Source organism: Quercus lobata, chromosome 1 (genome assembly GCF_001633185.2).
Source record: "Quercus lobata isolate SW786 chromosome 1, ValleyOak3.0 Primary Assembly, whole genome shotgun sequence".
NCBI classification, from domain to species: Eukaryota; Viridiplantae; Streptophyta; class Magnoliopsida; order Fagales; family Fagaceae; genus Quercus; species Quercus lobata.
In genome coordinates, this window is record NC_044904.1 from 45,079,366 (window position 1) to 45,092,308 (window position 12,943).

The 12,943-nt window shown below is 32.4% G+C and overlaps 1 protein-coding gene across 1 annotated transcript; it reads right to left on the reverse strand.

The window, feature by feature from the left end:
- Positions 1-2,035: 2,035 nt before the first annotated feature.
- LOC115990905 (AP2/ERF and B3 domain-containing transcription factor RAV1-like) lies at positions 2,036-3,596 on the reverse strand. The gene has a single exon (XM_031114675.1). The coding sequence runs from the start codon at positions 3,429-3,431 to the stop codon at positions 2,304-2,306; it is 1,128 nt and encodes a 375-aa protein (XP_030970535.1). The 5' UTR covers positions 3,432-3,596; the 3' UTR covers positions 2,036-2,303.
- Between the last annotated feature and the right edge of the window lie 9,347 nt (positions 3,597-12,943).

Genomic DNA, 12,943 nt, shown 5'->3' on the forward strand with positions numbered 1-12,943 from the left:
ATGAGATGCACGAGGCAAGTGTATCTTATGGGGACGTTAATTATTTGTATATATAATTGGGATAGTCAGTGTTAGGCTAATGCCTTTAGGTAATTAGAGCACAAAGTGTTTCATTGGCTATTGGTGTTTGGAAGGTGCTCCCATGTGACCACCTGAGTTGTAATATTTGGATTTGGACTATGAATGTGTTGCCTTAGTGTATATTACATATCACGTTACTTGTGTATTAAGTCAATCCAAGTTAAATAAGTGATTATGAAGAATTTTAGGTGGGGTGAGTCTTTTGTGGGGGTGAAAATTGCTAGTCATACCTCTTTCAATTTTAGGGTATAACACTAATTATTCTAACCTAATACTATAGATATAGGTACTAGTACTTTTCTTTGTCATAATAACACATAATTCCTATTGTTAGGGTCATATTTTTGTATGTTGGGTATTTCAAGTCAAAACACACTTTTTGATGCATTTGACTCTTAGTTTTTAGTGTTCAAAAGTTTGTTGCAAATTTATGTTGAATGCACAAAAAAATTGCTCCAAAAAAAAAAACTTGTGTATATATATATATATATATATGTACTAATTTTAGCAATTTAGTTCAATAAAATTACAATTGGCCCGCTTTAACAATATTATTGATCCTTTTAATGGCCATAAAAAATATATATAGATTATCAAAAACAAATTTAACAAACCCAAAAAATTAGTCCAACAACAAAAAATTTCCAATATCAAAACTAAAAAAAATTAATTCTAATCATTCAATTTTACCCAAAATAAACAACTGTGCTCTTTAAAGAATTTTAAACAAAATAATTTTGCTCTTACCAGACGCACACATTAAAGATGCACACCAAACTCTCTTTTCATAATGATTATATTGTAATGTATTAAAAAATAATGATTTTGTACCTTTATTTGACAGTTAATTTTTTGTTTTGTAAGTCCTTATTGACACCAATATTCAAAGAAAAGTATTACATCCACAATATTTTTACTACATTTTCACAACAAATCATAAATGGTAAGTTATTATTGATTCTAATCTGAATAAAAAATTTAAATTATTTTTCTATCCACCCATAACAATCAATAATAACATACTACTTAAAATTTATTATAAAAATATTATAAATATAACATTTCTTATATATTTAAATAGACTCGTTACCATTTATGGAGTAGTATGCATTATGCAAGATGGAAAAGATAAATTTTTGATAATTTCAAATGAACTTTTCTCACACCGTCAATTATGGTGCCAATGGTTAGGAACAAAGCCACCTAAGTAAATAGTCGTTGTTTCTAAAAATTAAAAAAAAAAAAAAAAAAAAAAAAAAAAAAAGTAAATAGTCGTTAAATATATACTATTAACGTTTTTTTTCTAGTAAGAACGATTGAATTTGTTAAAATCGGGGGGTAAAAAAGTAAGTAAAAAAAAAAAATCATCAAAACAAGAAGAATATGTGATTACCCCTCATAATTTTGTATTTACCGAGTGGCTGGCAGTGTCCTTGATCCTTTTAAAAATCTACTTCATCTTTATCATTCCCACCAATCACCTCCACCAAATTCTACAGTACTTTTTATATACGAAGATAGTACACCTGTGACCTGTTTTAAGGTTGGCAAAAAAAAGTGAAGTGAAAAATGTAATGAAAGCCAAATTACATCTTTCTTATTATTATTAGAAAAAATGACTTCAACTCCACTCACTAATTTTTGTATTTTTTCTTTCCCAACCCAATAAATTAACCATCCTCTGTTTGAGGGCAAAGGTTCCTTCCACACCTATTATCTATCTATTATTCTATTATTATTATAGTATTTATTTATTACCTCTCTCTCTCTCTCTCTCTCTCTGTCTCTCTCTCTGATTGGGGGTTGGGGAGATTGTATTTGTTTGTCAACAAGGAGATATTTTGGGAAAGCCACAAAGCAAAAACTACAAAAACACACTAGGCATTAACTGGTGAATAAAACTTACCCAATAAATAAAACATGGGAATTTAAGAAAGAAAAGAAACCATGAACAGAAACATAATGACAGTTATCCAAATTTTTTTTTTTTAACAATTTGTTGCATCTAAATTCAGCTTTGTTCAGCCTTTTTTTTTTTGTCTTGTAATGTACAATTCACCTTTGGCAACTTGCAACTACCCCACTCCAGTACTTCCTTTCCCCACCTCCCATTCCCTCCTCCTTCCTTTACTTGGCCATTCACAAAATGCTATATAAAAATTATAATAAAAAAAAAAAAAATTACAAAAAGAAAGAAAGAAAGAAAGAAAATTAACTTAATGTTACAAAGCTCCAACTATCCTTTGCTTCTTACTACACTCTAATGCCAAAAGCTCCATCTCTCTCTTCCCACCATTACAACCACCAATATTACAATTATTACTACTCTCTACAACCCCAACTCCTGGAATTTTCAAAATGTTGACCCCAAATAGCCTAAGCATCTGAACCGGGTTCGATGATGATGATGAAGACCCGGCTCTTGCCTTCCATTCAATAAAAAGCTGATTATCAGGACCGGTTGAGCGGTGAAAACTAACAATGTCACCGGCTTTGAGATTCTTCTCTTTCACAAACCGGCTCCAACCCTTTGTAAGCACATAACTCTGGCTACTATTCCAATACGAATACCTGAACCTCCAAACTTTGCCTCCAACATCTTCAAAATTCAAAAGCAAACCTTTTGAACTAGTTGTAGAATTGCTTCCACTGTTTTGTAAAGGAAAATGCTTTTCAGCATGTTGTTTTGGTATCACAAGCCGGTTCAACTTTCCCACATCGCTTGGAGTCACAGCTTTCTCAAAAAGCTGTTCACGCGCTTTCATTGAATAATTCACTCTCTCTAATAACCCTTGTCCTAAACTCTCACCCTTTGATCTCCTTGTACCATCCAAACCATAGTTACGCTTGCTTTGTTCCAATTCATCGTTGTACGTGTGTTTCCTCAACATGTCCACAATCTCAGCCTTGGAATGAGAATTCAAGAACAGAGTCTCTATGTCATCCTCTTGATGATGATGATCAGTAGTACCACAGGGCTTGAAGTTAGTCACAGCATCTCGGCCACGAAAGCGTTGGGCCGCGATGTCATAAGCTTTTGCGGCTTCGTCTTCTTCGTTGAAAGTGCCTAACCAGACGCGTTGATGCTTCTCGTAAATCTGGGCACCCCAGCGACCGTTTGGTTGTGGCACCACACCTTTGTATTTGGAAGATGGGAGCTTTCTGGACTCAGCTTCTATGCCACTTTCAGAGTCTAAGATTAATGTGCTGGTTGTGCCACTTCCAACTCGGCATAGACTCTCAGGGGACTTTGTAATATTGGTAGGTGAAGGGAAAGGTGATTGAGTTGTGGCTGGGGAAATGGATATAGAGTCACTTGTTGTGCTTTCGTCTATGCAACTTCCATCCATTTTTTTTTTTTTTTTTTGATTTGTTTTGTTTTTTGGTTTAGCTAAAAAGAGAGAGAGAGAGAGAGGGGTAAGGAAATAAGGTGTTTTTTGTGTATGGTATGGTACAAGGAAATAAGAGAGAGAGAGAGAGATATGAATGGAGGAGTCGTTGGAGGGTTGAATATATATAGGGGGGGTGGGGGGGATTTGGTTTGGGAATTGGGTATGCAAGTGAATGTATAATATTTGGAAGAAAATGTAGAAATGAAATTTTAATGTTGTGGGTTGGAATTATAATAGTTAAGGGCGTGTTGGAGATATGGGGATGTGAGTGTGGTGGGTCAACCCCTTAAGAGAGAGAGAGAGAGAGAGAGATGGGTACTGGGTAAGGAACTACTAGGAAGATTCATGGAGAGAGAAAGAGTGTGTGTTTTTGTGTGGGTGGGGGGGGGGGGAAGGAATAGTTTTTTTTTTTTTTTTAGAGAGATTGGAAGGAATAGTATAAATGTATAATAGTTTAGGGGAAAAGAAAGAAAGAGGGAAGAGTGTGCGTTTAGGGGTGGTAGTATGTGAGGGTTGTGGGCTGTGGGCTGTGGTATGTGAGGTAGGTCCCACACTAAGCAACTTGATGGGGTTCACATGAGTGTGGACCGTGTTTTAGTTGAGTTCATCCCCCCTGTGCTTTGCTGCACCTGCTGACCCCCACTTCCCCCTTGAAACAAATGCCCCTTTTCTCTTCTTTCTTTCAGTCTTCTCTCTTTTTTTTTTTTTTTTTTTTTTTTTTTCTATTCTTTATTTATATATATATAACTACCGACTAAACATTTTCAATATAAACTTTAAGTGACAAATTGTTAATAGTAAAAAAAAAAAAAAAATGATGTTAATGATAAACACAAATAAAAATAAATAAGCTTACCATTTAGGCTATATTGTAAAATTTGTATGAAACTGATATATATATATATATATATATCTTATCTGATTCTGCTGCTTGTTCATCAAATCTACTCTTATCATTTGTTGTTGCCTTTATTAGACCAATTAGAATGTAGATAAACATTAGGACAGAGTGAGGGGAGGGGTTACTTCCAATAGGATGGGTTGTGGGGCTAAAGTTTAATAATAAGGAGGTGGGGATGGATAGGCATTCAAGACAAAGCTCATCCAACAAGAAATTCCTCCCCCCATAAGTCTTACCTGGCTTGATTTGATTAGTCCTCTCTAACTCTTGCTTTGTCTTATTGGCCAGGTTCACCTTAGTATCTATGAAATAAAATAAAATATAAATAAAAAAAATAAAAATAAAAATACAAAAATCATCATTGCATTATTTCCAACCGACATTGACATCTCTCCTCCAAGTGGGTTTCTCTTGTTTGTTTTACCCATTCATTTGTTGAGAATGAATTCCCTCTTTGTAAACCCGTGGGATTATACAGATATTGATATTCCCCTGTGGGTTCCACTTATTTAAACGGATTAAATCCTTGTAAAAAAACAGAAACACTATCTTTTTTTCTTTTTTTGCTGAATAGAAACACTATCAAATTGTAGAGAATATGCTGACTCAAATTAGCTTTTGTTGGTGCTTATTTCAAATTTGATATATACTATATAATTTCCTTTTTCTTTTTAAATACAGTGGTTCTTTTTTTATCCACCTATTTTGTAAAAGTTCGATGAACCAATGTTCATCAAAACACCATTTTCAATGTACAACTTCTGATTTAAGAGTGAGGACCCAGAAAATAATAATAATAATAATAATCAAGCAATTGTAAGCTAGTTCATCAAATTGATTGTGGGTCCAATTATTGCAATTTTTTTTTTGGGGGGGGGCTTGCAATAAAAAGAAAATTGTTATAGTATATGGTTGTCAATGTGCCATATTATTATTATTATTATTATTATTATATTTATAGGAGAGAAGAAGATGAAGATGAAGATGGTGGGGGATATTAATATTATATGGGCGATTCTGTACGGATAAGTCCTCGGTCTTTGAAGGGCCCACATGCAATGCAAGTTGTTTAAAAACCGAGCGCTGAAGACGGTGGGTCAGTATTTTCGGGCTATGGATGTGGTTTTGGTTTTTGGGGCATTGTTTCCTGGCCCTACTCTTACAGATTTCACCCCCTATTTTTAAAACATGATTATTAATTTCAACCATTCACTTTCACGAGTGTAAAAACAGTTTTTATAATAACACAGCTCTTTTTCATAAAAAAATTTTCACAACTTTTGGGGCAATTCTACTTCTACCGCTCAAAAAGTTCACAGCATACTTTTTATAATATTTAAGTTGGTAATTTTTTATTGATTTTTATATAAATTTATTATTTATATTTATTTTTTATTTATCATTATTAATCTTTTATTAAGTGTTAAATTTCTTTTGTCAAATTTTGCATATAAACTTTTGAGAAATGATATGTTCATAATATTTTTACAACAAACTAAATAGTGATAGTTGACTTTTATTGATAAGCTAAAAAGTAACTTTAGTTAATAACCAATAACAACTTACTATTTAAAATTTATTATAAAATTATTGTAAAAATATTTTGTATAGAGAGATTTTCATAAATTTTCTCCAATTTTTATTACAATTTATTGAAGCAGTGACTATGAACTATGAAGAATCACTTTCAAAAGTTTCTTAACCTATCACTTTATAATTTTTCACACCATTTACGGGCAATCATTTTTTTAAAAAATTATGAGAAAAACTGTGTTTTATTTTTCTAAACTTTTCTTTCTATATGTATAAACAGAAAAATAAAAAGTCCCGATTTTATGACTAAGTCAATGTTTTTGATTATTTTTTGAATGTGATTTAAGAACAAATAGGCGTACGATATTCTTGTATACGGAAATGCTGTCTTTCCTTTATCGCCACTCCTTGAGAAAGGGAACGTGTGAAAATGTCTTTTGATGTTCGGCTGGCTGTACTGAAGAGACCAATAATGTGATGGAATAGACTAGAGATTTATCACTTCTTTTTTTCTTTTCTTTTTTAATGAATAGGGATTTCTTTGCTGTCTCATTGATATTCATTGCTTTAAGATTTTTATTTGTGATTGTAACTTGTAACACATGACATGATATGTTATTACCAAAAATGTTTAATTTATCCGCCCAAATTTGAGTCAAAGTTCAGCTAAAATTATCCTCTATCGACATTGATGAAGAAACCAAGTCAAAGACAATTTTATGTTGCTAGAGAACACATTCAGTTCTGATGGATTCAGCCAAAAAAAAAAAAAGTTCTGATAGGTGCGTGCGAACAAATAATGCAACTTTCCATGACCAAAATTTATACGTAACTTACCAAATTATAAAACCATAAATGCAATTCATGTGTTGCGAATCATTTCATATCTACTTATATGGGACAAGTTTAAGGAAACTTATCACTAGGACTACACCAAACATTGTTGGTATTTAGCTTTCTTCCAAAAGTAAAAGAGATTTACCCAAAAAAAAAAGAAAAAAAAAAAGGGAAAATCTAATAATTTATGATTAAAGTAAGGTGACAAAGTGACGAACTATTTTTTTTTTTTTTAAATAATATTAAGTATTTTTAACACACACAAAGAGATGGGAAAATGTTTTAATGAAACTAACAGTTGTGTATATCTAAAAGGGTATTAACTTTTGGATGCACAATACAAGTTTTAAATCTTTTTAACTCACACTCGTTTTTTAATGTGGGATTAATCCACTATTTTTTTTTTAGAATAAATATTTTTAATACACACATAGGGAGAGGGAAGAAGACAAACTCCTAATAATAGCTAAAAAAGGTTATATCAAACTATCAGTGATAGACTCAAATGAAAACTAGTAACATATGAGTTACTAAACTTTATGGTAAAAATTTTGTAAATGTAACACCATTCATAATTTATCACAATGAGCATACATATGAATTGGAATCTTTCATTAACCTTTAATCAAATGCCAAAAAAAGAAAATAACAAATTAATCAAATTTTTCTGTTCACTAATCTCTTACTCTTAAATATTCTCATAACAATTACTCCTTATCTTTTTTTTTTTTTTTAGTGAGTTTTAACTTATGTCGTTTATTCTTGATACTAATTCTTCATCATCAGATCAAGATACTAAATTGTTTTTTTTAGTGTAAGAGGGGATTAAACCCCAGGTCTCTTATTCAATCATCGGAGACTTTACCAGTTGAGCTAACTGGAACTCATCATTTCATCCTTATCTTGATTCTTTGAGATTATAAAATTACTATAATATATAGACCATTTATAGTTACTTACATCATACATCGTCCGTGATATATCTCAGACCATAAAAATAATATTAAACATTAAAACATGCATCACACACGTCAAGATCTTTTTGTACCGACCCCCTTTTGCTTCTTAAGATTTATCTATGTTATCTCTTTGTATCACTTTTTTTATCCCACAAAACAGTCCTCTTAGTGGTCTAAATCTCTCTTCAAACCTAATTTACACTGGTGCAATTAGCTAATTACAATTATAGCTCAAAGCACTTGTTGTTCAGATAAAGCTCAATCGTTATTTGGTGCACTTCTACTCATCCTTCCTCTCTTTATTCATCATCTTCATCTACAAATCTTTTATAATGGGTCATGAAGTTACTCATCAAAAAGGTCCATCTATCTATTATGGTATTATCTCTTATTAGATTGTCTCACACGCCTGTCCTTTTCAATCAGATAATTTTTGTCCCCTTTTGCTCCTTTTCTAAACATAAATGTAAACTGCTTTTTGAATCTTCTATGGATAGTTATTTTATAACAAATTTTAGTAATTTATAGTGTCTATTTCATGATAATTATTTTTTATCATTAACTAAAATACCAATTAGTTTTTAATATAAGTATATTAAGATTCTAAATATTTTATTCTACGATAAGAGATGTGTCTTGTAGCTATGTATTGTTAATAATATGCTCTTTACCTTCCTAATTAATAAACAATTAAAGCTAATCTACATAAGGGGTATTCGATTATTAATAAAAAATGTGACATACCCTTATCGTGTATTAGCCAAACAAGATTTCTATATTTAGATTGGATAGTGTTTGATGATGCGAAGAACCTTGGTTCATATGTCACCAATACCAATTGAGGTAGTGCCTTACTAGTAATAATAATGCCGTCAAAAGCAAAAGCATGTGTTTATCGACTTGCATAACTTTTGTACATTAAAATATGAACTTTGTGATTATCTTAAAAGAATTTTGTCACAATAATATATATATTATTATGTGCATGACATGTTCACACCTTCCCACTCTATTGGGCTTTATTTATTTTTCAAGTTGGGGATGAGTTGGGACAAAATTGCCAAATGCCCATTTCGGGAAAACTAATTAGTATTTTGCCCTTTTTCCCAAACTAAATAGGGAAATGTCCCTCTTTTGAAACTCGACTTTTTCAAAATCAAGTTAAGCCCTTTAGTGACGTTTTCAATGACCTATAGTGACGTTTTTAAAGACCTATAGTGGCGTTTTATAACTTGATACTCATGAAATCGAGTTATAGGCAATAAAATTGCCTATAACTCGATTTCATGGATATCAAGTTATAAAACGTCACTATAGGTTCTTAAAAACGTCACTATAGGGTTCCAGAATTTTTTTTTTTTTTTAAACTCGATTTTGAGAAAATCGAGTTTCAAAAGAGGGGCATTTCCCTAATTAGTTTGGGAAGAAGGGCAAAATGTTAATTAGTTTGGCTGAAAAGGACAGAAGCCCATTTTGTCCGGATGAGATGACTTAAAAGATTAGTATGCCACGTCATACCCGCCGGCGCAAACGCAAGAAAGTACCATGTCACCCTAAACAGGAGTAAATTAAGACAATGTGACGAAATCACAATATACATGGCCATGGGGATGGGAATCTCTGATTTGGATGCTCTCGTCTCGTAGATTTACACTGAAACATTTGCTTTATAAAAAGGCACCTATCAGAATTTAACATCTAATAAGGACCAGAGACATGACACATGTAACCTTACTACAATTATACCCACAACCCACAAGCTTGACTTTGTATTTAATCTTTTTTTTTTTTTTTTTTTTTTAATTTTATTAGAATCTGAGGATGATCTCACAGTAAGAAAGTTGAATGGTATTGCTTTTGTAGGTAGGAAAGGATAGAAAGATTTTTGAGTCATCAAACCTTTTTTTTCTTTTGGAAGGATTCGATCTATCATTCTATGTTATAACTATAAATATTTACATTAAAGGAACTTATCACAAAAACGCAGCCGACTTGATTTTAATTATTAAAGTGAATAGTAAAGTACACGGTTAATTTTTCTGAATAATACTTTAACAACCTTATAACTCAGTAGTTTGGTGGTATTTGTCAAGTTCTTCCATAGAGCATAATTTAGGTATAAATCCTTCATTTTCCACTTAAATATAACGGCAAAAAAAAAAAAAAAAAAAACGCGCCCACACACCCAAAAACATACCTAAATAGCACAACACAAAATGTCAATTTAACATTTTCAAATCAAAATAACTACAATGCAATTAAAACCTAAGAAATGGATTAAGTGTAAAGTTGAATATTTGATTTCTGCAAATGAGAGCAAGACTTCTCGAGGCAAGAGTGATTGTATTTTAGGATAAAAGGTAATTAAAGCTCTTAAATTTGGATCAATTGTTTTTTTGACCCTAAGTTTTTCTTCTCTCAATTTACGATCATTGTCATTATGATCATTCATTTTAGTGTCGTTTGGGGTTATTTGAATTTTACACCCCAAAGTTTTAAAACTTTGATTCTACACCTTCAAGTTTGGTTCTGTTAGCAATTCATCCCATGGTTTGTTTCTGCTATTAAGTAACACATTGCATGCTAACCTGTTTTATGTACATTTTTGCCCAAAACTAAAATACAAAACTCTAATCCTAGACCTAAACTACACATTGTACATAACACCACTATGGCATGGGAGAATGCGTAAGTGGTTGAATCTAAACTCTATACGTGAAGTAGCTGTGAAGGAAGGGAGAGTAGGTGTTGGCTAAGAGATTTTGTCTTGGTCAGTACTAAAGGCATGATTGTCTTGGGAATGAAGTAAAATTTACACCTAACATGGTACTCAAACACTCACAAAAAGTGAAATAGTGACTTTCTAAAGTCAGAGGTTATGAGGACACCCCTTATTGATTGAGTGCACAATGAGTCATCTTATGAACACATGTACCAATCACAGTACTTCTGATGTTCCTCCCAATGTCTAAGACTTGTCTCCCAAGCAATGGTAAAACTACCTACCTACGAGTCCCAATGCCATGTTGGCGTAGTTCTTATCCTCTAGTCAGCAGATAATCTCACAGCTGTGAAAAAGTCATAGATAGAAAATGATGACTTGACACCTATCCTTGTATTCAATCATATTCCTCAGAGTATAAAAGGAATATATAGTTATGCTATTAGGGCAAGAACCCAAATAGATATTTTGAGATGAAAGTAAAGAGTTGGTGGGAAAGAAAGGCAACTTCATTGTAAACTGATCTTATTTTATACATAATACAACTTGAGCTGAGCAAGAATATTATCTTCTTACTCAAATCGTGGTTTTTTATCCTTTCTTTAGGGTTTTCCACGTACATCTTGTGTTGTTTTGATAGTCAGCTTCTTCTTCTTGTTTAAATGTGTCTTTTTTATATCCTATCATCACATTCTTTATTTCCTGTTTAAATGTCATGTCAAAGTTTACATCTTTTCAAGCTTTGTCATGTAGATATTTTGTTAGATAAAGTTATCCCCATAAATAAGCTCAAATCTACCTTGTACGTACACACATTTTCAGCCAAATTCTAATATCCCAAATCACTCATACCATCACATCAGCTACTCCCAAATTTTCGAGCAGGCCTCATCCTGAGAACCCATTCACCTGCACCACGATTTGAAAGAACTGAACGTCTGAACTCAAGACCGAATTGTCTGCATAGGCACCATCTTCATCCATGCGATTGCCATGTAGCTGAGCAACGAGCAAGCCGTCATGTGACACGTGGTCAAAAAGATCAAGTACTTGAACCCGTAATTGCTTAGCAAGTACTTGTTTAACAATAGGACCCCAATGTTGGAGGAGTACAACGCTGCGACGAGCCTGATCATGAAGAATCTGCTTGTACCTTTCATTTTCGGTGATGGGTCTTGATCCAAAGGCTCTGAATTTGCCTTCAACAACAAAAAAGATTGGATTTTTATGGTGAGTAATTAGAAACGGTGAGGTCTACCATAAAAGGTAGGAGATAATAGAACTAGGCATTGGAGAATTTAGAGAGAAAGCTTGTGGGTTTTCTCTTGCATGGATCTGAGGGAAAATTGAGTTGAGTTTCATTTCATTGAAAGAATAAGAGAAAGAAATTGATTTTGTGTACCCATCCACCTGAGAGGAGACCACAGCGAAATTCTCAAGAATCCGTGACACCAAGAAGCATGGCAACACCACAATCTTCATTGCTTACATATTACACCCCAACCTGCGAAGCTTGATTTTTCCCAAAGCTAACCGTACAGTTTTTGTCCAATGATTTAAATTAACTGCAAAAACACAAAACTCTAATCCTAAACTAACCTTTGGGGCTGATTTGGCAAAATAAAACACGTTAGCATATATGTGTCACTTAATAGGAAAAACTAAGTATGTGGTGAATTGCTAACAAAATCAAATTTCAGGGTATAAAATTGAAATTCTGAAACTTTGGGGTGAAAAATTCAAGCAATCATTTAGGAGTGTAATTTGCAATTTATCATTTTTTAACTTATTTTAAAATTTTTCAAATCTTATATATAAAAAAAAACACTTCTACTCTTTTCTAGATCACTCATCTTCTTTTCTCTTCTCTTTTCTCATCTATTAGATTATATCCTATTAATTATGAACCTAATTGATGCAGGACACAATTTACAATTTAATTATTGTAATTTATCATTTTTGGTATTTTTATGTAAAAAACGTTATTTTAGGTTTAGGTGATTTATTTCTTTATTTTTATGTGCATTTAATGCTTTTTAGGTCAAATTTTATTCCCGATATGGTTAGGTATCAATTAGGAGTTATTTTAAAATATATTTTCTTGTCTGTCAAGTTTTATGGAACCTTTAAATAGTCTTCTAAGTCTGTAAACGTTTTTCATATAAATTATTAAATAAAAATCAGAAAATGTGAGGTTTTGCTCTTCTTTTGGTTCTTCAAGAACTGTGAACTTATCAGGGATTCTTCCTTGTGGCATTCAAACTTTATACCTTTGGTTCGTGATTCAATTATAATCATTGGGTTAAGGTGCTACTTATACCTTTGGTTCGCGTTTCACTTATAAACGTTGGGTCAGTGTTTTCTATCAAAATCTGAATTTTAGCTTTCTTGGGCAAGTATTCCAATATTTTTGTTGGGTCTCAAAGCGTGTCGATTGAGATTCGCAACATATTCCAATATTTTTGTTGGGTCTCAAAGCGTGTCTATTGAGGTTCGCATCACTAATGCAATCATTTAT